Below are 26,308 nucleotides of genomic sequence, written 5' to 3' on the forward strand. Positions count from 1 at the left end.
ATGTAAACAGAAGTTTACAAAATGGCGTCTATCATATCACATGACCACAGCATAAAAAAAAACAACTTAACATTACAAAATACATAAAATTAATACATTACACATCCTCTCCAGAAATTAATAATAAAATTAAATAATTTACAATGCATCACAAAGGTAGAAATATGTGTATTTAAAGAAAATATAGATGAGACTCAAGGGTGAACAGCGCCCCCACGCACTCAAGAAGTGTGAATTGGCTGGTTCCCGCCTCAAGAACATAAAGTTAAAATTTGGTTTCGCAGAAGTCAGCATGGTTTCTAAAAGTAGTTTATAAATAAATAAACATGGTTTCTAAAATATGGGCGTGGTTATTTCTGTAACTTGATGTACGTAACTCAAACAATTCGGCATCTCCAACCACAAACTCACAGTTTCTGAGCGGACATACTTAGAAATGTAGAATCACAAAATCCAATATGAATAGTATAATCCATGAAAACAAATAATCACATTGACATTCAGATATTTTTACCGCCAACAGTGTAATTTTTTTTACACATTTCACAAATTATGATTCAAACAGCAAATTAAATTAATCACATTTACCAATAATAACCCTTGAGTGTAATTGGAATTTCTGGGTTCCAGGCTAATGGCCCACTGGCGAGGAACAGACGTACAGAAGTATTTTGAGAATCATGGCGTCGATTTCGCTTAATTGACTTAAACGTGAAAGAATATGTCACATTCACGCCTAGATTGAATAATTTGTCCATAAGTATGATTTAATTTGCAAGAAAAGGAATATTATCAAGTCTGATGGTCAATATGAGTAATTATACAACAGGATATTAGTAAAACTCGGCGATTTTTACCATCAGTTTTACAAGGCAGATGCCGGACCTGACTCAAGAGATCTGTTCGTAATTTAGCAACACAGGAAATAAGAACTTCCACCTCGGGATCAGAGCAAGGTTTTATATGAAATCCAAAGCGTTACAGAGAAAGTTTTCTATTCAGCGCTCCTCGTTGATGTACATGTGACTAGATGCTGTCTACCATCAGCTTTATCACGAGCTATATTCGTTTCTTCATCTTTCATTTTTTTTTTGCATTCCAAGAATGGGTTTGTTTGATCACAATTCGCCGGTGACTCCTTCGATACCTTTCAATCACTTAACAAATACCTAATTAAAGATTGGTAACGTCTTTTGTACTCGTTGATCTGCGCTACCCATATATCTCGCGCATGCGTGGCGTGACGACTACACCCTTTAAATAATAAACGGGGAAGCCTCTCGGCTGAGATAGCTCTACTGTTAGCAATGCACGTTACAATTAAAGAATTTAAGACATCACAAAATAAACAAATCTGTGCGAGGACCACCTGAGATACCTATATGTATAATATCAAAGCAATCGGACTTTCAGTTTTTACCAAGAAGTCGAAAATATCACTTTTTACCAAAATTGACAAAAACATTCACCAAAATTAGAGAATTAAAGATAGCATTACGAAATGAAGAAATCTTAGCAAGGTCTACCCAAAGTACAAACACACCAAGTATCAACGCAAACAGACTTCAGGAAGAAGTGGAAAAAGTGAAAAGTTGACATTGTGACGGACGGCGGATAATTACTCATATGATAAGCTTCGCTCGACAAATAATTCAGGAAGGAAAATAACGTGGATAATCTTCGACATTAACGCGGGTTATGTGTGTATGTTTACATGGGCCTTGGATAATAATGCCTAATATCAGAGGTACATTACTTGGGGTTTGCAACTCGCATAGTACTGTATGGTGACATCATGTCAAGATCCCATTCAAGTCTCTTCTCGTAGATAGCGAGACTGAGGCTACGACCTTCTGACATGACGCATATCAGTGTTCAAGGTTTGTAATGAAAAAAATAAACTTTTCTTGTCACTATCATAGTGAAAAATGTAATACATCGAAAATGTACAGAAAATATAGTTCTCGTAATCCGTCATGTCGTGGGCAGCTATTTTGATCCACCTGGACATCCCAGTATCCTAGTTACCTCGGGCATGCGCATTCGCATTTTTTCTGAGTTGGAACGCTTATGCGAGAGCGAGATTGTGACGGGATCTTGGTATCATGTCACCGTAGTTACAAACTCCAAGCAATGTACCTCTGCTAATATATATATATATATAATAGTATAAGTTTTTCGGGGTGTTTTTAAAATAAAATTGTATGTGTGTGTATACGAAAGCTGGTTTACCGCTGAATAATGGTCGTTACTGTGGGTTAAAGATAAAGAATGCCTTACTCGCTGAGATACTTGTTTAGTGGTTTGTTGTAAACTACACGAATAAAAAAAATACTCACCCAAATGAGCACAATGTTTCCCCGCCCTCTCATTAAATTTATTTTATCCGCACAACTGTGTGCACACAAATAAAACCGCCCTCCCAAATGCGAAAAATCTCCCCCGCCAACTAACCTACTAAAAACATATTCGCCCGCCCGCCCGCAAAACTTCCCTCGGACAGCTTTGTGGACTGCTTCCGATAAAAAATGCAGGTAATAACTGAAACACACTGAACAATGCCGTGAAGGATGGCGGAGAATCTTAAATATCCTAAATCGTTTTTTTACGAATCGCAACCAATCCACGACTCTGAGTTCCAAGTAACACAGTATGCTAACCGAGCTCGACTGTAAAACGCGAAAAGCTTGGTTACTTTAAATATCATCGCTCTAACATTTTGTAATGCAGTGATGATATCTAAACGCCACCATGTAGTCGGGTTGTGTGATGCGATTAAGAATTGACTCAGAATTATTCGAATGTTTTTTTCAATAATAAATATTGCTCGACGTTGGTATTGTGAAATGCGTTAGTAATCAGAGGGACTGTGGTTTGAGCGAGCGGTCGGTGTTTTCAATGAGCGAGCAAGCGAGCGAAAACAAAAGCGATTAATGTAAAAATGCGGTCGGTTTCCGGTCGGACAAGATCGCGCGGTTGGAAATTAAGCAATAAGCGGAAATTTGCGCGAAATGAGTACTGTAAGTACATAAACTTTGTAGTATTGACATGCAAATCCAATCTTTCATCAAGTGTCAATTAGGATTACTTTTATGCAAATTGTGTGCTTGTGTTTATAAACAACCACACGTGGCATTGTTTTGAAATAGTAAAAACGCTGAAATAAGCCGTATAAAGTGTTTTTTTTTTGTATAGAATACAAACACTGTCATATATACTGTCCTAACCATAAAAAACACATTAAACGTATGCTAACCCCTTAAAGAGATAATGTACAGGGACACTAACTGTTAGATACTGCTGGTAAGTTGGGAAATTAAGATTATTTTAGTAAGTAATACAAATAAAATAGAATGCAAGGGACCGTGTGAAGGGAATGATGCCAGTTTTTAATGAACGCTGAACAGCAAATCACATGTTTATTAAATTCAGTTAGTATTTGCTTATACAATCTGATACTGTAACAGCCCAGTTGTCCGAAGATTCACGAGACCGAAGGTTCACGATACCAAAGATCCGCGAACACGAACATAAATAATATAATTATTTCACTCATGAATTGTAGAAGAAATCTATTACACTGCACTTCATAATGTATAAGTCATGTGGCGCAGGTGACGTGTGCGGAAAGCTCATTTTGCATAGAGGGTGCATACTCCAATGGTAACGTAATTCAGAGGTGTAGACCATTAAATGTAAGTTTGTATTATAATACGACGTAAGTGTATTATCTATATTATTTCTCCATGTAAGTCGCTTTAGAAGATCACTCTTCATACATTAGAACACACTCATAAAGTCTTGTATATTTATCAAACTGTATTTTTGCTGTATAATATTGATAATTAATAATATATTATAGATATACAGTTTATTAATGTCTAAATATATTTATAAACCCTTTCTATTCAAAGCAGGAATGGTTTAAACATGGTGGCTAACTTGTATGTGAGAAACTACCTTTGTTCCTTTTATTTATTCAAGTTTTCTAATTGTCAAACTGCTAAACACAAATTCAGTATCGCTATATCGTGCTTTCAAAATATTAATCACAGTATTATTATGCAAGGCATTTTTTCTTATATATAATGGACAATTCATTACACTGGAAAACGACGCAATTACAGAAATGAGCTGAGAACACGCGACTATTTTAATATGAAAACGTGAATACTTCGTTGTTTATTCATGTACATGTAGTTCCAGGTAATACACTATGTATTGCTATGATGCCCGTTATTGCATTAACAAGTGACGTCATTTGCTTTGTGTTGAATGCGCCAATATATGTTGTTCTATGAATAAATATCCAACATTAAATATTTCATATTGATAGGAATTTGTTTTTGTTTTTTTTATTTCATTAAAAATAATTAAACTCAATGCAGTAAACGGTTGAATGAAAAAAAATGTGTTTCATAAATAGTATAAAGTTTCCATATAATATGTGTTGGCTAAAACAGAAATGTTTAAACATAATAAAACAAACTCTACATATTTTTGCCATTATTAGCAGCGCATGATAAATATTGTCATTTGAGGAAATTTATTTTCTAGACGATATTTTCGGACAAAAACGACCTTGTGTTTATTGTTTTTAGCTTACGGTAGTTCAGTTAGATCAGACGCCATATGTATATACTTTGGATATCGATTCGATATGAAGACACATTTCCGTACATACACTCAACTTCTAGTAATGGTGCCAAGAAATGTATACACGTATTCTATAGCTTTTAGATATTTGTTTTGTCTCGTGGACCTTCGGACAACTACGATGACCCCCTAAAACAGTACTAACGGTTCTTCAAGTTGAGCGTTCACGATATTTATTGAATTCGTACAGAAACATGTGAAAGCGTGCACGAGTTGTAATTGTCACTATAGCATTTACCAATCGCATTTGATCGCTTAACAGTTACGTCACCGTGACGAGGATGATAAAATCTTTTCGATTTTGAAAACATACATTACATGTAATTGCAGTTCGATTGCGAGCACTTGTTCCCAACGGACCCGACCCCGGGACCCGACCGGATCCAGTAGATGTACGCAGTTGCTATCGCCTTTGTAAATATCTCAGTGTTAATATTGTTATCTGATAGCGTATCTTTCATTTGTGTACAGCAACCATGGTTACAGGGGTAGCCGCCATTCGTATGCAAATGAGACTATAAATTGATACGTCACTGTACGGACGAGATGCCGGATTCCTGAGTGACCCGACGTGGAAACTTTTTCCTACTAGTATAGTTAGAAACAACTTTCAGGTAAGCTCACCATTAATATATGTTAGTGTGGAACACCTGTGGTCCTAGCACAGTACACCGGGACGTTTTGGTAGCAGTGTTCCACCACTGTTCTTGGGTCGCAATCATTGAACCGTGGTCGCTGCTGTCAAAGTCGATAACGCCATTTTTGCTGGCAGTCTAACTAGGTTGGAGTAAGCGAAAGTTTGAAAGTCATTTTTTTTTCTCAACAAATCAGATATACAAATTCTTGTAAACGATGACATCATTTTCTTTTGAAACAAATTAAGGGTTGGCCTCTTGTACTAACTCAGTGGGGGGGGGGGGGGGTGTTCACGCACATATGCATCTTGGACGTTTTGTTTATATTTTTTTTCCCAGAAAAACTTTAAATTATAACTAAATTATATTTAAAATATACTACAATACAGTTACATGGAATAATGTATATTGTACCCACCCCATTTATTTGCTCATCGTCAGCAAAAAAAAAAAAAAAAAAAAAAAAAAAAATGCAAATGACTCATCATTCCCATATTTGGAAATTCGGCTGCTTATAATTAGGCCAAAAAAACAAAACAATTTTGCTACTTGTCCTAGGAAAAATAAAAAAAAAAATTTGAAGATGGTTTTAATATTTGTTGTATTGAGATTATTTAATACCACAATAAAATATAAAATCATTTGACATTTTTTAAATAATATGAGGTTATTAATTACGAGGACAGTACATCCCTGGGGGCTGCCATGTTTGTTATAATTATTAGAGGACATTCACACACGTAATCGCTCCTTATTTGGAATTTCCTAATATGTAGTTTCCTATATAGTAGGATGAAAATACTGTAAAACTATGACACACTGTAACTTATGGCGTTACAGTAACAGATGTATAATAATATGAATTTACGAAAAAGCACTATATAGACAAATATCATTTCGCCATGCATTTGTTTTATTGATCTGATTTCAAATGGTTGATGAATGACCTCTTTGTTTTCAAAAATGCCTTTTCAGAGCCATAACTGACATTAAGACCATTCATTATTTTAAATACAAATTTTGTACTGTTTACAACTTTGTTTGTAGGTACTGCTCGTCAAATAATTCTGTGTAGAATGGGGGACTGGGCAGAAAAACAGAGGCTGAGAGAGGTAGGTTATGGTCCTTCACTGATTATAGTCTTCTAAGTAAAAATATTTACAATCTTGATGACCATCACAAGGACACAGAAGCCAGCTTGCAGATTGTGTGGTTATGTCTATATTATCATAGTGTGATACTGTCAGAATTCACTTGGCATTGCTATTAGTAACCAATTAAATGCATGGTATGCACTATCAAGATATTATAAGTCTATTTAAATATCATCTGTTGTTGCATGTGACTGATGTAGCTTCACTGACTTCAGTCTGATTGCTATTCCATTGATATTCTTCTTCAATAGGTTTGAATTTGAAATAATAAAAATAATAACAATGTTCTTGCCTTCTTGTCCGGTGTTTCGCGAGTTGGATTAAACGACCATTTAATTATTTACTGTATAATAATAAGAATTTGTTGCATGCTTAGAAATACAATTTCTATCAGTTGACAGCAATAACATTATTTTTTCTGCAAAACAGCATTCAATAAATAATTAATATACAATGTAAATAAGAAGTGTGTATAACCATGTCTAGTTTTTTGTTTATGAAAAAAGTAAAATGTGGCGAATTTCACTATGTTATTTATGAAAAGGAAAATACTTTATTGAGTGATGTAGATTGGTCTGATCTATTATCTTTTACATGGGTAATTTCTAAAAACAAGTTCATTGCTAATTTTTGCCCAGATTAATATCTTTTGCGTGATTTTAATTAAAATCTTTAACAATTTGTTGCCAAAATTCAGGAAAAATAAGCATGATAAAACACTACGAATTTCCAAGTTTAAAAATCTTGTCCTATAAAGAAACATAAAAACTGCCAAATCAAATTATTTTTCTGATAAGATTTCAAAGAATAAATAAAACACAAAAATGATGGGATACTTTAAAAGAGATGGGTATTAAATCATCTCAACAGAAGTGACAAAATAGCTATTCATTTTAATAATGTTTTCACAGGTGTAGCCTATAACCTGACTACCGGTAGTATAAAGTTAATTGTGTATGTGAACAAATAAATTTAGCATTAATTCTGATATTATTGATTCATCAAATGGTAATAATCAATGGATAATAAATCTGCCAAATTAATTAAAATTGGTGATTCTACTATGGCAATTGTTATTGTTTTATAGAATCAATCTTTCTAGAAATAGCAATGCATTACCGAAAGAGTTTAAAATGATCAAGCTATTATATAAATATAGCTCTAAAACATATGCTGGAAAGTTGTCTCCCAGTTAGTCTTGTTAGTGTTATTTCTGAAATTCCTGTAAAAGTAGTTTATATACAACTCAAGAAATATTTAGTGTAAAATGATAAGTTGTTTAAATTCCAGAGGTTTTTCAATCGAGACGAGCCTGATACACCTCACTGATCATGTTAGACCTCAAAGAGTCAAAGCCATTTCATGGGTATGGTTTTATTTGATTTACAAATCTGACACAGTGGATCTTCCCATTTTATGTAAAAAAGTAAAATTAATAGGAGTTGAGTCAATTACCTCTTATATTGAAATAAGTATTTCCTTCTAAGCTTTTATTGTAACATTTGGCCTATATTTATGTATTTTTCTATCAATGTTTTGATAATTATGGATCAAATAAACATAATTTGGCTACATGTGTTAATCAAACTAAGAAAAAATAAAATATTTTGGTTATATTTTACATGAGGTAACAAAAGTTGACTTTGCTCAAAAGATTAGGTAATTTGAATCATATCTAATTATAAAAAACAAGTACCGGTACCGGTAATTACGCCCCCCCCCCTCCTCCACCCTCCAGCACGTAGTGCAGTTATGCAGTTGGGGATATAGTGGTTTCCAATGTTCGTCCCTATGTCCATGGAAAGTCATATCAGGAGCACTATAGACATTCAACCAGTACTTCTTTTTAAATGTAATTTGTTATGGGTCAGTGTCAGAGTTGAGGGGTGTTTTTTTGTGCTGTATATTTAGGTACTTGCTATATTTTATGCTAGACCAAAAATTAAAAATTGTGCGGCTCTATAACCAGACCAGACAAAAAAGCAAAGTGGGTATGCAAATCTGTTGTTAAAAATAAACTGAAATTACAAATCAAATAGCATTTGGAAATACAATTGTGTAAATATTTTAGATGTAAATAACAGGGTTACACAATTTCGTCTGAGTTATGTTTTTCGTATGTTTAACAACAGCAGCCAGCCTTGTGTGCAAAAACATTTCAATAAAATAAATCAGGTACATTCATACAACACTAGGGGTGGCAAGTCTAATTGTTGTGTCCCCAGGATAGTAGGCGGAAAAACTGTAAAAGAATTAAAAAAATAAAGAATGGAATAAATTACCACACAGTTAAAAAAAAATAAAGTGATAAATTGCATTTTAAATGACAGTTAAGAAACACCTGGCTAATTTGGATAGATAGTTTCTGACCTGGCTAATTCGGATAGGTAGTTTTTGATCTGGCTAATTTGAATAGGTAGTTTCTGAACTGGCTAATTTGGATAGATAGTTTCTGACCTGGCTAATTTGAATAGGTAGTGTCTGAACTGGCTAATTTGGATAGGTAGTTTCTGACCTGGCTAATTTGAATAGGTAGTGTCTGAACTGGCTAATTTGGGTAGGTAGTTTCTGAACTGGCTAATTTGAATAGGTAGTTTCTGAACTGGCTAATTTGAATAGGTAGTTTCTGAACTGGCTAATTTGGTTAGATAGTTTCTGAACTGGCTAATTTGGATAGGTAGTTTCTGACCTGGCTAATTTGAATAGGTAGTTTCTGACCTGGCTAATTTGGATAGGTAGTTTCTGACCTGGCTAATTTGAATAGGTAGTTTCTGAACTGGCTAATTTGGATAGGTTGTTTCTGATCTGGCTAATTTGAATAGGTAGTTTCTGACCTGGCTAATTTGGTTAGATAGTTTCTGAACTGGCTAATTTGAATAGGTAGTTTCTGACCTGGCTAATTTGAATAGGTAGTTTCTGAACTGGCTAATTTGGATAGATAGTTTCTGAACTGGCTAATTTGGATAGGTAGTTTCTGAACTGGCTAATTTGAATAGGTAGTTTCTGAACTGGCTAATTTGGATAGATAGTTTCTGAACTGGCTAATTTGGATAGGTAGTTTCTGAACTGGCTAATTTGGATAGGTAGTGTCTGAACTGGCTAATTTGGATAGGTAGTGTCTGAACTGGCTAATTTGGATAGGTTGTTTCTGATCTGGCTAATTTAAATAGGTAGTTTCTGAACTGGCTAATTTGGATAGGTATACATAGTTTCTGACCTGGCTAATTTAGATACTGTAAAATGACTAATTTTCACTAGGTTTAAATTTCGCTGATTTACCATTTCACCCATATTCAGTGGGTTTTAAATTCACGGTTTTATCATTTAGATAATGTGTTCTATGCTAAATTTTACATATTCACTGGGTTTTAATTTAGGGCATTTTCCAGTCAGCGAAATAAGCAAAATTAAAACCCATTGAATAATTAATCTTTTTACAGTAGGTAGTTTCTGACCTGGCTAATTTGGATAGGTACCGTAGTCATGTGTCGTAAGATTTTTATATACAGTATATTTGTACAAACAAATGTTTAAATTGTTCATGTATAGTATATATTCCTTGAAATGTTATCGTATTTGTGAATTGGTGTCTATTTGAGTAGGTGAGGTGTTAGTAATTTTATGTTTCTGTATACCGAATGAATTAAACTAAACTTAGAACCAATATTACATTTAGGTGATATCAAAAAGTAATAATTTATAAAATATATTCAACATAATATAATGAAAGAATGTATATTCCGTTAATAGTTTCTGTGGTATATACCGGTACTATCTCAAACATGAGAGATGACTGTAGAACATGCAAACCCAAATTGCAAAGTGTATTTGCCCATACTGGAATTAGGAAAAAATAACTTGTTTCAATGTTATAGGCATCATTTCAAATTGATCTATCTATATATTTTATAGTAAAATATATGAATCATCGACATAGTTTATTTTTTCAATTTTCTCAATGTAGATGTATCACAATTCATAACTTCACAGTGTAAAATCAGCGCTTTAAAACTAGCAACATTTATGGATTTTTTTTTATAGAAAATCAGTTTTTCAATTGTTGTTTCATTCATTGTTTTTTTCCTATTTTATAACAAAATTGATTTAAATTGCTTCATATCATAAATAATTTTTATGATGGTATTTCTAATAGGCTGTTATTGATGCAGTAAAACGTGAGGATATAAACAGTGTACGTAGTTTTCTTAATGATGGTGCTGATATTAATGTATGCGAGGTAAGAACTTGTAATCATTTATCATATCACCAATACATTGTACGAGTCAGATATGTTGGTACATCTCTTCATCTACTTTTACAATTCCTAAATAGACCATTTTCCGTACACTGCGAGAATCACGCGTTATGCGTGAATTCGAATGTAAGAACAGGACAAACAAAGGTCATAGCGTGGTAGTGGCGTCAAACATCGCATGGGATTTGACAAACGTGAAAATATTTTGAGGGCATTTCCGTGCTTAATAATGTGCTGTACACATTTGATGATAGGCAATTTCGATTAAGTGAGGGTATTCGAAAGCAATATTCCTCTTTCGAAGATCGGCCGGTCGATATGAGCTACGAAATAAAGAAATTCGAGTTGAAAATCAAATCGTTCATTTTTTGTGGCAGACGTTCGACACGCGTCTTTCATGCATCTCGCGAGATCTCGCAGTTGAACGAAAAATCACCTATTACCATCAGACACGATGTAATTCTATTAGTGCATGTGTAACCTACCTTGGAACGGGCGAGGATAGGACAAAAATATAAAAAGTCAAAAGAGCACCAGTAGACTTGTAACCCGGAAGAAATCAGCGGCATTTTTGAAATAGTTTTCAACGATAGAGGAGTGAGTGTGGTTGGGCAAACAAGGGCAGCTGTTTAAGACAGCTGAGAAACGTGGACTACCAGTTGAAAAAGATTATTTTTCAGAGAAGATGGACTGACATAGAAATGATACATGTGTGTTTCACAGAGTAAATATGACCATGAAATAGTTTTTCAACTCCACAAATACCCGCAAAAAAATTTGAAAATATTACGCTACAGCCAATAAGAATTTGCATGGTCATTATTTTTGCTTAGGCAGAATAGTGTGCAAATTTTCAGAGGCTGGTACAAGTTAGTTGAAAGATGATGGCAGTTTTATTTAAGGGGAATTTTGAAGTTGGGAGCTGGAATCGTTGATGTTCGGTGAACTGCAGCTCTGCGCATTTGGAATATTCAAAATTTGTCCGACCTTCCATGGAATTCTGGTCATGCAATATGCGCGAGAGCACAAACGATGAACATGCAAACGCTATCAATTTAGGAACCAGGAATTGAATTTCACATTTTTTATGGTGGATACCTTGCAATGAAGTATTTTGTATTAATTGACAAATGTTTTGTTGTTTTTAGGGTGGGTACCTTGCAAAGAAGAATTTATTAATGATGGCCATTGATAGGCGGAATATAGATATATCATTATTGTTGGTTGAAAGAGGAATTGATCTTAATTTTTCACGAACAGTGAGTATCTATTACATAGATTGTGGGTAAAAAGGATGGGAGTTTCTTCGCTACACTATGTTAACATTACACTACGGCCACAATAGACTATGATTACATTACACTATGACCACATTACACTATGACCACATTACACTATGACCACATTACACTATGGCCACAATACACTATGATTACATTACACTATGACCACATTACACTATGACCACATTACACTATGGCCACAATACACTATGATTACATTACACTATGGCCACATTACACTATGACCACATTACACTACGGCCACAATAGACTATGATTACATTACACTATGACCACATTACACTATGACCACATTACACTATGGCCACAATACACTATGATTACATTACACTATGACCACATTACACTATGACCACATTACACTATGGCCACAATACACTATGATTACATTACACTATGGCCACAATAGACTATGACCACATTACACTATGACCAAAATACACTGTGTTAACATTACACTATGTCCACACTACACTATGGCTACATTACACTATGTTAACATTACACTATGATCACATTACACTATGTTAATATTACACTATGGCCACAATACACTATGATTACATTACACTATGGCCACAATAGACTATGACCACATTACACTATGATCACATTACACTATGACCAAAATACACTGTGTTATCATTACACTATGGCCACAATACACTATGACCACATTACACTATGTTAACATTACACTATGGCCACAATAGACTATGTTAACATTACACTATGGTCACAATACATTATGTTAACATTACACTATGGCCACAATAGACTATGACCACATTACACTATGATCACAGTACAGTATGGCCACAATACACTATGTTAATATTACACTATTGTCACATTACACTATGGCCACATTACACTATGATCACATTACACTATGGCCACAATACACTATGTTAACATTACACTATGGCCACAATAGACTATGACCACATTACACTATGACCACATTACACTATGGCCACAATACACTATGATTACATTACACTATGGCCACAATAGACTATGACCACATTACACTATGTTAACATTACACTATGATCACATTACACTATGACCACATTACACTATGGCCGCAATAGACTATGATTACATTACACTATGGCCACAATACACTATGACCACATTACACTATGATCACATTACACTATGTTAATATTACACTATGGCCACAATACACTATGACCACATTACACTATGGCCACAATACACTATGACCACATTACACTATGATCACATTACACTATGGCCAAAATACATTGTGTTAACATTACACTATGGCCACAATACACTATGACCACATTACACTATGTTAATATTACACTATGGCCACAATAGACTATGGCCACATTACACTATGATCACATTACACTATGGCCAAAATACACTATGTTAACATTACACTATGGCCACAATACATTATGTTAACATTACACTATGGCCACAATAGACTATGACCACATTACACTATGATCACATTACAGTATGGCCACAATACACTATGTTAATATTACACTATTGTCACATTACACTATGGCCACAATACACTATGATTACACTACACTATGGCCACAATAGACTATGACCACATTACACTATGACCAAAATACACTGTGTTAACATTACACTATGTCCACACTACACTATGACCACATTACACTATGTTAACATTACACTATGATCACATTACACTATGACCACATTACACTATGGCCGCAATAGACTATGATTACATTACACTATGGCCACAATACACTATGACCACATTACACTATGATCACATTACACTATGTTAATATTACACTATGGCCACAATACACTATGACCACATTACACTATGGCCACAATACACTATGACCACATTACACTATGATCACATTACACTATGGCCAAAATACATTGTGTTAACATTACACTATGGCCACAATACACTATGACCACATTACACTATGTTAACATTACACTATGGCCACAATAGACTATGGCCACATTACACTATGATCACATTACACTATGGCCAAAATACACTATGTTAACATTACACTATGGCCACAATAGACTATGACCACATTACACTATGATCACATTACAGTATGGCCACAATACACTATGTTAATATTACACTATTGTCACATTACACTATGGCCACATTACACTATGATCACATTACACTATGGCCACAATACACTATGTTAACATTACACTATGGCCACAATAGACTATGACCACATTACACTATGACAACATTACACTATGACCACATTACACTATGGCCACAATACACTATGATTACATTACACTATGACCACATTACACTATGGCCACAATACACTATGATTACATTACACTATGGCCACAATAGACTATGACCACATTACACTATGACCAAAATACACTGTGTTAACATTACACTATGTCCTCACTACACTATGGCTACATTACACTATGTTAACATTACACTATGATCACATTACACTATGGCCACAATACACTATGATTACATTACACTATGGCCACAATACACTATGACCACATTACACTATGATCACATTACACTATGTTAATATTACACTATGGCCACAATACACTATGACCACATTACACTATGGCCACAATACACTATGACCACATAACACTATGATCACATTACACTATGGCCACAATAGACTATGACCACATTACACTATGACCAAAATACACTGTGTTAACATTACACTATGTCCACACTACACTATGGCTACATTACACTATGTTAACATTACACTATGATCACATTACACTATGGCCACAATACACTATGATTACATTACACTATGGCCACAATACACTATGACCACATTACACTATGATCACATTACACTATGTTAATATTACACTATGGCCACAATACACTATGATCACATTACACTATGGCCACAATAGACTATGACCACATTACACTATGACCAAAATACACTATGGCTACATTACACTATGTTAACATTACACTATGATCACATTACACTATGGCCAAAATACACTATGTTAACATTACACTATGGCCACAATAGACTATGTTAACATTACACTATGGCCACAATGCATTATGTTAACATTACACTATGGCCACAATAGACTATGACCACATTACACTATGGCCACAATACACTATGACCACAATACACTATGTTAATATTACACTATTGTCACATTACACTATGGCCACATTACACTATGATCACATTACACTATGGCCACAATACACTATGTTAACATTACACTATGGCCACAATAGACTATGACCACATTACACTATGACAACATTACACTATGACCACATTACTCTATGGCCACAATACACTATGATTACATTACACTATGACCACATTACACTATGGCCACAATACACTATGATTACATTACACTATGGCCACAATAGACTATGACCACATTACACTATGACCAAAATACACTGTGTTAACATTACACTATGTCCACACTACACTATGGCTACATTACACTATGTTAACATTACACTATGATCACATTACACTATGGCCACAATACACTATGATTACATTACACTATGGCCACAATACACTATGACCACATTACACTATGATCACATTACATTATGTTAATATTACACTATGGCCACAATACACTATGACCACATTACACTATGGCCACAATACACTATGACCACATAACACTATGATCACATTACACTATGGCCACAATAGACTATGACCACATTACACTATGACCAAAATACACTGTGTTAACATTACACTATGTCCACACTACACTATGGCTACATTACACTATGTTAACATTACACTATGATCACATTACACTATGGCCACAATACACTATGATTACATTACACTATGGCCACAATACACTATGACCACATTACACTATGATCACATTACACTATGTTAATATTACACTATGGCCACAATACACTATGACCACATTACACTATGGCCACAATACACTATGACCACATAACACTATGACCACATTACACTATGGCCACAATAGACTATGACCACATTACACTATGACCAAAATACACTGTGTTAACATTACACTATGTCCACACTACACTATGGCTACATTACACTATGTTAACATTACACTATGATCACATTACACTATGGCCACAATACACTATGATTACATTACACTATGGCCACAATACACTATGACCACATTACACTATGATCACATTACACTATGTTAATATTACACTATGGCCACAATACACTATGACCACATTACACTATGGCCACAATACACTATGACCACATAACACTATGATCACATTACACTATGGCCACATTACACTATGATTACATTACACTATGACCACAATGGACTATGACCACATTACACTATGATCACATTACACTATGGCCACAATACACTATGTTAATATTACACTATTGCCACAATACACTATGACCACATTACACTATGATTACATTACACTATGGCCACAATACACTATGACTACATTACACTATTGTCACATTACATTGTTTTAATATTACATTATGATCACATATGTTAAGATCACTATACTTTATGATCGAGTACCCAACTCAAAAAATTGACAATTTTTGTTCATTATGTGCCAGCTTAAGGGAAATAGTACGTCTTTTTTAGTGGAATGTGAATTGTGAAATGAGTTGCATCTTCATTGATGCCATAGAAAAAGTATTTGTACGCAAACTCATGATGCAAAACAATTTTCACCATGATGTTTTCTTGCACGATATGACCTGCTACACCATTCTTTAACCTGATAAGTCAATCTGTTATTAGGCAATCAGAATGCAGTGTTGTACCAACACAATTCTTACTGGCATTTACAAAGGCATTTCTGATAATGGGGATGTGAATTATCGATGTCGAAGTGTGACCTGTTAGAATTGAAAAAAAGACATGATTTAAAAAAAAAATGGTAATTATCAATTTTTGAAAGGTGAACTGAATATGGAATAAGTATTTACCGCCTTTCACAGTTGTTAAAAGATCATTGTCAAAGCATAGTTTACACAAGATTATCATGGTCTATGCATTCGTACAGTATTCATGACGGTCACTGTATCATATAAATTCAGAAAAGTCAACTAATTCTAAGGACCAGGTTTTATGACTAGACAGTCAAATTTGGACGTTTTGAAAGGGATGGGTGCTGAGCCAACTCAGCCAAGCATGAACCAGAAAATAGAAATTTCTCAAAAGTAGGAGGAGGCCTGGAGCTTAGTTGAGCATGTGTATGGAAAGTATATGGTAAAAGCTTGATTGTAATAAAAATAACCAGTGTAAACAGTGTTCTGTTGGAAAAAAATTAAGTAAACTAAAATAAAACCCACCTGTTACCCCCGATGTTGTCAGTCCGTTACCAGAAACACAGATTTTTTTTCCTTGGCCTAAGCACTCCAAGTAGACTATTGTACATGTACATGACTGTGCTAACAATTGCATTACCAGTACATGTATAATGGTGGGGTGCATGTAAGTGCCTGGTATGGTGTGTACTATGTCAAGGCTATAGAATTTTTCTGATTTATGCATCAATGCATCTTATCCATTGCTATACATGTTAGAGTATTGTTAATAAATATGTAGGTATTCACCAAACTTCATTAATGATCATGAATTATTGAATAGGGACAAACCATTTGATTTGTAGGGGTATTCTATTTTGTATTCTAAACAACTCTCATTTCACTGGCTTCAGCTTCAGCATTATTTTAATCAAATATCAATTTTGTCCAAAAACTAGACATATATTTATTTCCACATTTTAAAGTTAAGAAAAAAAAATTTTGAAGTTTGCACAAGATAGCAAGAATGAATAACTTAATTATTTTCTGGGTTTTTTTTTACTTACTTCGCTAAATGCACTAAATTTATTAAAACCCAGTAAATATTCAAACTTAACAATATAATTTAATATGTTCTTCACAAAAAAGTGAATTAAAAGCCTAGTGAATAACCTTGCAACATTAAAATAACTAAATTATATAAGAATCAAATTAATGCAAGATTGTGGAATTAGACAAGTGTGAATTGTATATAAACAATTTAATATTATTATGGATTGTGATCTTTCATTGGTGTCATATCTTGAGTGATCAATTTATAAATCCAATAATTAAACACGGATGAGTGTGTTTTCTTTCTCCATATCAACGTTTTGAAGAGTGATAGTGTTGAGGGAAATTATTAGTGTCAATAAGTATTTTAATGTTGATTGTATTTCATGTTTGTTGAAATTTTATCATATCGATAATCCCATAATATTTCTCTTTTCTCCCATGAATTGTGATATTTGCTCCATTTTGCTTAGATTTGTTTGTATTTTAACTAATTTTTGAGGGTACTGAAAAGGAATTCCGAAAAACACACATAATCTTGTCAAAATGAACCATTTTCACCACAATCAATGAATCATCTGTAATTATTGGACCATATATCAACCCAGAAGCTCTGGACAACATTGCAGTGTGTACATTTCAAAAAAATAGTTTGGCAGTATGTGACGTCAAACAATGTGATGCGTTATCAATCAATCTGTCCTGTGTGACGGCACAGTGTGGAATGTAATAAAATGAAGTTTCTTATTAAATGTGCTAAAATTAAATTTTTCCCACTTTTCATAAATCATAATTTCTTTAATTTCTACTATTCATAGTTTCTCTGGCTCGCTTAAATGAAACTTGTGACTTTAGAAAATCATGTGCAATCAAAAATATTTTATTTAAAAGACTTTAACTAACACATTTACCATGGAATGAAATCTAAACTAAATTCAGTACCTCTATATTTATAATTTTATAAAGCTTTTTCAAAATAAACACTGATGTTAATGACTAATAATTAATAGATCTTTAGAATATAAAAACTACCATACATGTGTCTCTCGTTAATCAACTTCTAAATTATTTATAACATTGTGAAAAAAAACAACACCAAAACATTAATCTTACTGGTGACACATTGCAGTAGGTTGCTGAGTAAATTTACAGTAACTCTATGTATTGTTAATGCCCTGGTTGTCAAGAATGCCTAAATTTGCATATGAATTGTGCACGGAAGGAAAACATTGGTTATCTGACCTCTCCCATTTCAAACATGGCTGACACACCGTCCCTCAACATTGTTAAAAAATGGGCTAGTGACTACAGGTATAAAAAATCACTTTTCTGAACCTCTACTACGACTTAGTCTTTTCCACAAAACGAAACGAAACGAAACGAAACGAAACTAAACCCAAACCCAAACCCTAACCTTAACTCTCATTTTTTTTTTATTGGCCCAATAATATCTGAGAAAATTTCACACTGTGAAATACGGACGTGACGATGTTTGAGGTCGTTCAAAATCTAAGGTTAGGGTTAGGGTTTCGTTTCGTTTTATTTTGTTTCATTTCATTTCGTGGAAAAGACTAAGCCCTCTACTACTACTTTCTCAACTTGAGAGAGAATAAATTGATCTGAAATTAAATCAGTTTCTGTCTGTTACTTAACTGGTTTTGTATATATTTCCTAAAAGCTTAGATGTAGGGGAAACTCGATATATTTTGTAACATTGTTACGTGACTAGGAATTATATTCACAACCAGGATTGAACAGGTTGTATTTCATGTTTTTTATGTTTGGTGTAATACAGGTCATTGAAAAGTTCACAGTGTAACTTGTAACTTGTTTTGTAACTTGGGATAAACTCGTATTGTGGAATTCATAAATGTAAGAATATATTTGATTAGGGGCTGTAGTATTTGCTATACCTTCCAGTAAAAAAAATTACATTGGGTGGATACATTGTAGCATTGTAATGTAAGTTAATAGAAGAATGTATATAAATATTATTATTATTATTATTTAAATATCCTAGTGGTGTATACGTGTATACAGTCAGCTAAAGTCTCTAAGCTTGAAAGTAAATATGTGAATAATTCAATGTTTTTTTATTTCCAATGAGATCTTTATTTGACTATGAAATGTTTTTTGTTCTGTATTATACTTCCAACACATTCTCATCTTCAATTACATTTTCACACCATTTTTTGCATATTCTATTTTTTACTAAAATATTTTTTTACTACTATATTTACCAGTAATTTACATGTGTGCATGCATTAATAATAGAGCGAATATAGTATTTACCTTCCAAAGCGATTTTTCAGATGTTATTGATTTATTTTTTTGAATGAGTTTTCTTGTAAAATTGATTTCATTGCATTCAACTATCGGTATTTGCATTGGGTAGTTTTTGTTCTAGGTAAGCCTGTTTTGTTAGATTATCATTTCACTGCCTAGTTGAAAAGATAACAAAACAAAAAAACATTTTTGTGATGCTGTTTGGATGTTATCTTATGAAACAGCTGTGATTATTTCAGCAAATTAGTGTGACCTCGCATGCCCTATGAGTGCATACCAAGGTGATGTGAACACAGTTGATTATTTTTTTTTCACTAATAATACACGTATTGGGTGGTTTTCTTCTATATACATTTCTTCACTCAAGAAAGAAATACCCCCTTAGAAGACTGTAAATTAAAAATGTGTAATAAAGCAAACCAAAATTTAATATTCACTTGCATTTTAAATAGTAGTACTGCACTTGCAAAATACTTAAAAAATACAATATATAATTGTGAATCCTTATTTTATATATACCCCTTAATTTGTTATGTTTGTAATTTTGAAACTTTTTTTGTTTATTTGTGTTTTTTTTTCTTCTGATCTGTATCCTTACCATACTGCAACCACTGATAGTGCTGTAGTATAATAAAGTTATTATTGGCTACCATGTCCCTCAAATATCCATCCCATCACCCCTCCCATGGCTTGGCATTTATTATATATGTAATGTAGTCATATATTTGTTTTGTATCTTGTGCAGATAGAGAAGGAAGAGAAAACTGCATTTGATTTAGCTAAAGATAAAAAATTAAATGAGGTCACTGATGCCATAGAAAGAAAGAGCAGTGCTAATGAGGTGAGAATTGTACCCTGGGTGTGTGCCACAGACTCAATTTGGAGGCCAAATCCACTGTACACTGGGTGAGTGTGCCATAGACTCAATGGGAGGGCCAAATCCACTGTACCCTACAAAAATGTATGTGAGTGTGTCACAGACTCAATGGGGAGGTCAAATCCACTGTACCCTGTGTGAGTGTGTCACGGACTCAATTGGGATGTCAAATCAACTGTACCCTGAGTAAGTGTGCCACAGACACAATGGGGAGGTCAAATCCACTGTACACTGGGTGAGTGTAACAGATTCAATGGAGAGGCCAAATCCACTGTACCCTGAGTGAGTGTGCCACAGACACAATGGGGAGGTCAAATCCACTGTACTCTGTGTCAGTGTGTCACAGACTCAATGAAGAGGTCAAATCCACTGTACCCTGAGTGATTGTGCCACTGACTCAATGGGAGGCCAAAGACACTGTACCCTGTGTGAGTGTACCACAGACTCAATGGAGATGTCAAATCAACTGTACCCTGGGTGAGTGTGCCACAGACTAAATTGGGAGGTCAAACCCACTGTACCCTGGGTAAGTGTGTCACAGACTCAATTGGGAGGTCAAACCCACTGTACCCTGAGTGAGTGTGCCACAGACTCAATGGGAGACCAAAGCCACTGTACCCTGAGTGATTGTGCCACTGACTCAATGGGAGGTCAAAGCCACTGTACCCTGTGTGAGCGTACCACAGACTCAATGGAGATGTCAAATCAACTGTACCCTGGGTGAGTGTGCCACAGACTAAATGGGGAGGTCAAACCCACTGTACCCTGGGTAAGTGTGTCACAGACTCAATTGGGAGGTCAAACCCACTGTACCCTGGGTGAGTGTGCCACAGATTCAATTGGGAAGGTCAAATCCACTGTACCCTGGGTGAGTGTGCCACAGACTCAATTGGGAGGTCAAACCCACTGTACCCTGAGTGAGTGTGCCACAGACTCAATGGGAGACCAAAGCCACTGTACCCTGAGTGATTGTGCCACTGACTCAATGGGAGGTCAAAGCCACTGTACCCTGTGTGAGCGTACCACAGACTCAATGGAGATGTCAAATCAACTGTACCCTGGGTGAGTGTGCCACAGACTAAATGGGGAGGTCAAACCCACTGTACCCTGGGTAAGTGTGTCACAGACTCAATTGGGAGGTCAAACCCACTGTACCCTGGGTGAGTGTGCCACAGATTCAATTGGGAAGGTCAAATCCACTGTACCCTGGGTGAGTGTGCCACAGACTCAATGGGGATGTCAAATCCACTGTACCCTGGGTGAGTGTGCCACAGACTCAATGAGGAGGTCAAATCCACTGTACCCTGAGTGAGTGTGTCACAGCTAGACTCAATGGGGAGGTCAAATCCACCGTACCCTGTGCGTGAGTGTGCCACAGACTCAATTGGGAGGTCAAATCCACTGTACCCTGGGTGAGTGTGTCACAGACTCAATTGGGAGGCCAAATCCACTGTACCCTGTATGAGTGTGCCACAGACTCAATGCTGGGTAGGCCAAATCCACTGTACCCTGGGTGAGTGTGCCACAGACTCAATGCTGGGTAGGCCAAATCCACTGTACCCTGGGTGAGTGTGCCACAGACTCAATGGGTAGGCCAAATCCACTGTACCCTGGTTGAGTGTGCCACAGACTCAATGGGAAGGTCAAATCCACTGTACCCTGTGTGAGTGTGTCACGGACTCAATTGGGAAACCAAATCCACTGTACCCTGGGTGAGTGTGTCACAGACTCAATTGGGAGGTCAAATCCACTGTACCTTGGGTGAGTGTGCCACAGACTCAATTGGGATGTCAAATCCACTGTACCCTGGGTGAATGTGCCACTGACTCAATGGGAGGCCAAAGCCACTGTACCCTGTGTGAGTGTGTCACGGACTCAATTGGGAGACCAAATCCACTGTACCCTGGGTGAGTGTGTCACAGACTCAATTGGGAGGTCAAATCCACTGTACCCTGGGTGAGTGTGTCACAGACTCAATTGGGATGTCAAATCCACTGTACCCTGGGTGAATGTGCCACTGACTCAATGGGAGGCCAAAGCCACTGTACCCTGGGTGAGTGTGCCACAGACTCAATTGGGAAGGTCAAATCCACTGTACCCAGGGTGAGTGTGCCACAGACTCAATGGGGATGTCAAATCCACTGTACCCTGGGTGAGTGTGCCACAGACTCAATGAGGAGGTCAAATCCACTGTACCCTGAGTGAGTGTGTCACAGACTCAATGGGGAGGTCAAATCCACCGTACCCTGTGCGTGTGTGTGCCACAGACACAATGGGGAGGTCAAATCCACTGTACACTGGGTGAGTGTAACAGATTCAATGGAGAGGCCAAATCCACTGTACCCTGAGTGAGTGTGCCACAGACACAATGGGGAGGTCAAATCCACTGTACTCTGTGTCAGTGTGTCACAGACTCAATGAAGAGGTCAAATCCACTGTACCCTGAGTGATTGTGCCACTGACTCAATGGGAGGCCAAAGACACTGTACCCTGTGTGAGTGTACCACAGACTCAATGGAGATGTCAAATCAACTGTACCCTGGGTGAGTGTGCCACAGACTAAATTGGGAGGTCAAACCCACTGTACCCTGGGTAAGTGTGTCACAGACTCAATTGGGAGGTCAAACCCACTGTACCCTGAGTGAGTGTGCCACAGACTCAATGGGAGACCAAAGCCACTGTACCCTGAGTGATTGTGCCACTGACTCAATGGGAGGTCAAAGCCACTGTACCCTGTGTGAGCGTACCACAGACTCAATGGAGATGTCAAATCAACTGTACCCTGGGTGAGTGTGCCACAGACTAAATGGGGAGGTCAAACCCACTGTACCCTGGGTAAGTGTGTCACAGACTCAATTGGGAGGTCAAACCCACTGTACCCTGGGTGAGTGTGCCACAGATTCAATTGGGAAGGTCAAATCCACTGTACCCTGGGTGAGTGTGCCACAGACTCAATTGGGAGGTCAAACCCACTGTACCCTGAGTGAGTGTGCCACAGACTCAATGGGAGACCAAAGCCACTGTACCCTGAGTGATTGTGCCACTGACTCAATGGGAGGTCAAAGCCACTGTACCCTGTGTGAGCGTACCACAGACTCAATGGAGATGTCAAATCAACTGTACCCTGGGTGAGTGTGCCACAGACTAAATGGGGAGGTCAAACCCACTGTACCCTGGGTAAGTGTGTCACAGACTCAATTGGGAGGTCAAACCCACTGTACCCTGGGTGAGTGTGCCACAGATTCAATTGGGAAGGTCAAATCCACTGTACCCTGGGTGAGTGTGCCACAGACTCAATGGGGATGTCAAATCCACTGTACCCTGGGTGAGTGTGCCACAGACTCAATGAGGAGGTCAAATCCACTGTACCCTGAGTGAGTGTGTCACAGCTAGACTCAATGGGGAGGTCAAATCCACCGTACCCTGTGCGTGAGTGTGCCACAGACTCAATTGGGAGGTCAAATCCACTGTACCCTGGGTGAGTGTGTCACAGACTCAATTGGGAGGCCAAATCCACTGTACCCTGTATGAGTGTGCCACAGACTCAATGCTGGGTAGGCCAAATCCACTGTACCCTGGGTGAGTGTGCCACAGACTCAATGCTGGGTAGGCCAAATCCACTGTACCCTGGGTGAGTGTGCCACAGACTCAATGGGTAGGCCAAATCCACTGTACCCTGGTTGAGTGTGCCACAGACTCAATGGGAAGGTCAAATCCACTGTACCCTGTGTGAGTGTGTCACGGACTCAATTGGGAAACCAAATCCACTGTACCCTGGGTGAGTGTGTCACAGACTCAATTGGGAGGTCAAATCCACTGTACCTTGGGTGAGTGTGCCACAGACTCAATTGGGATGTCAAATCCACTGTACCCTGGGTGAATGTGCCACTGACTCAATGGGAGGCCAAAGCCACTGTACCCTGTGTGAGTGTGTCACGGACTCAATTGGGAGACCAAATCCACTGTACCCTGGGTGAGTGTGTCACAGACTCAATTGGGAGGTCAAATCCACTGTACCCTGGGTGAGTGTGTCACAGACTCAATTGGGATGTCAAATCCACTGTACCCTGGGTGAATGTGCCACTGACTCAATGGGAGGCCAAAGCCACTGTACCCTGGGTGAGTGTGCCACAGACTCAATTGGGAAGGTCAAATCCACTGTACCCAGGGTGAGTGTGCCACAGACTCAATGGGGATGTCAAATCCACTGTACCCTGGGTGAGTGTGCCACAGACTCAATGAGGAGGTCAAATCCACTGTACCCTGAGTGAGTGTGTCACAGACTCAATGGGGAGGTCAAATCCACCGTACCCTGTGCGTGTGTGTGCCACAGACTCAATTGGGAGGTCAAATCCACTGTACCCTGGGTGAGTGTGTCACAGACTCAATTGGGAGGCCAAATCCACTGTACCCTGGGTGAGTGTGCCACAGACTCAATGGGAAGGTCAAATCCACTGTACCCTGTGTGAGTGTGCCACAGACTCAATTTGGAGGCCAAAGCCACTGTACCATGGGTGAGTGTGCCACAGACTCAATGTTGGGTAGGCCAAATTCACTGTACCCTGGGTGAGTGTGCCACAGACTCAATGGGAAGGTCAAATCCACTGTACTCTGTGTGAGTGTGTCACAGACTCAATTGGGAGACCAAATCCACTGTACCCTGGGTGAGTGTGTCACAGACTCAATTGGGAAGTCAAATCCACTGTACCCTGGGTGAGTGTGCCACAGACTCAATTGGGATGTCAAATCCACTGTACCCTGGGTGAGTGTGCCACTGACTCAATGGGAGGCCAAAGCCACTTTACCCTGTGTGAGTGTACCACAGACTCAATGGAGATGTCAAATCCACTGTACCCTGGGTGAGTGTGCCACAGACTCAATGGGAAGATCAAATCCACTGTACCCTGTGTGAGTGTGCCACAGACTCAATTTGGAGGACAAAGCCACTGTACCCTGGGTGAGTGTGCCACAGACTCAATGGGTAGGCCAAATCCACTGTACCCTGAGTGAGTGTGTCACAGACTCATTGGGGAGGTCAAATCCACCGTACCCTGTGTGTGAGTGTGCCACAGACTCAATGGGGAGGTCAAATCCACTGTACCCTGGGTGAATGTGCCACAGACTCAATTGGGAGGTCAAATCCACTGTACCCTAAATGAGTGTGCCACAGACTCAAAGGGGAGACCAAATCCACTGTACTCTGGGTGAGTGTGCCACAGACTCAATGGGGAGGTCAAACCCACTGTACCCTGA

The 26,308-nt window shown here is 37.3% G+C and overlaps 1 protein-coding gene across 3 annotated transcripts in view; it reads left to right on the forward strand.

Annotated features, from left to right (window-relative positions):
* The first annotated feature begins 5,181 nt into the window (after positions 1-5,181).
* Positions 5,182-26,308, forward strand: part of LOC102800698 (uncharacterized) — a 33,549-nt gene continuing 12,422 nt past the window's right edge. For 2 of the 3 annotated variants that reach the window (XM_085495608.1, XM_085495610.1), the window contains exons 1-5: positions 5,182-5,270; positions 6,339-6,403; positions 10,599-10,682; positions 11,849-11,959; positions 20,924-21,019. In XM_085495608.1, the coding sequence (XP_085351734.1) occupies positions 6,368-6,403; positions 10,599-10,682; positions 11,849-11,959; positions 20,924-21,019 (327 nt within the window). In that variant the 5' untranslated portion in view covers positions 5,182-5,270; positions 6,339-6,367. Of the gene's footprint in view, positions 5,271-5,983; positions 6,032-6,338; positions 6,404-10,598; positions 10,683-11,848; positions 11,960-20,923; positions 21,020-26,308 lie in introns of those variants that run through there. The other variant, XM_085495609.1, reaches the window with a different exon arrangement.

This window comes from Saccoglossus kowalevskii, chromosome 22 (genome assembly GCF_978046115.1).
Source record: "Saccoglossus kowalevskii chromosome 22, keSacKowa6.1, whole genome shotgun sequence".
Taxonomy (NCBI): domain Eukaryota; kingdom Metazoa; phylum Hemichordata; class Enteropneusta; family Harrimaniidae; genus Saccoglossus; species Saccoglossus kowalevskii.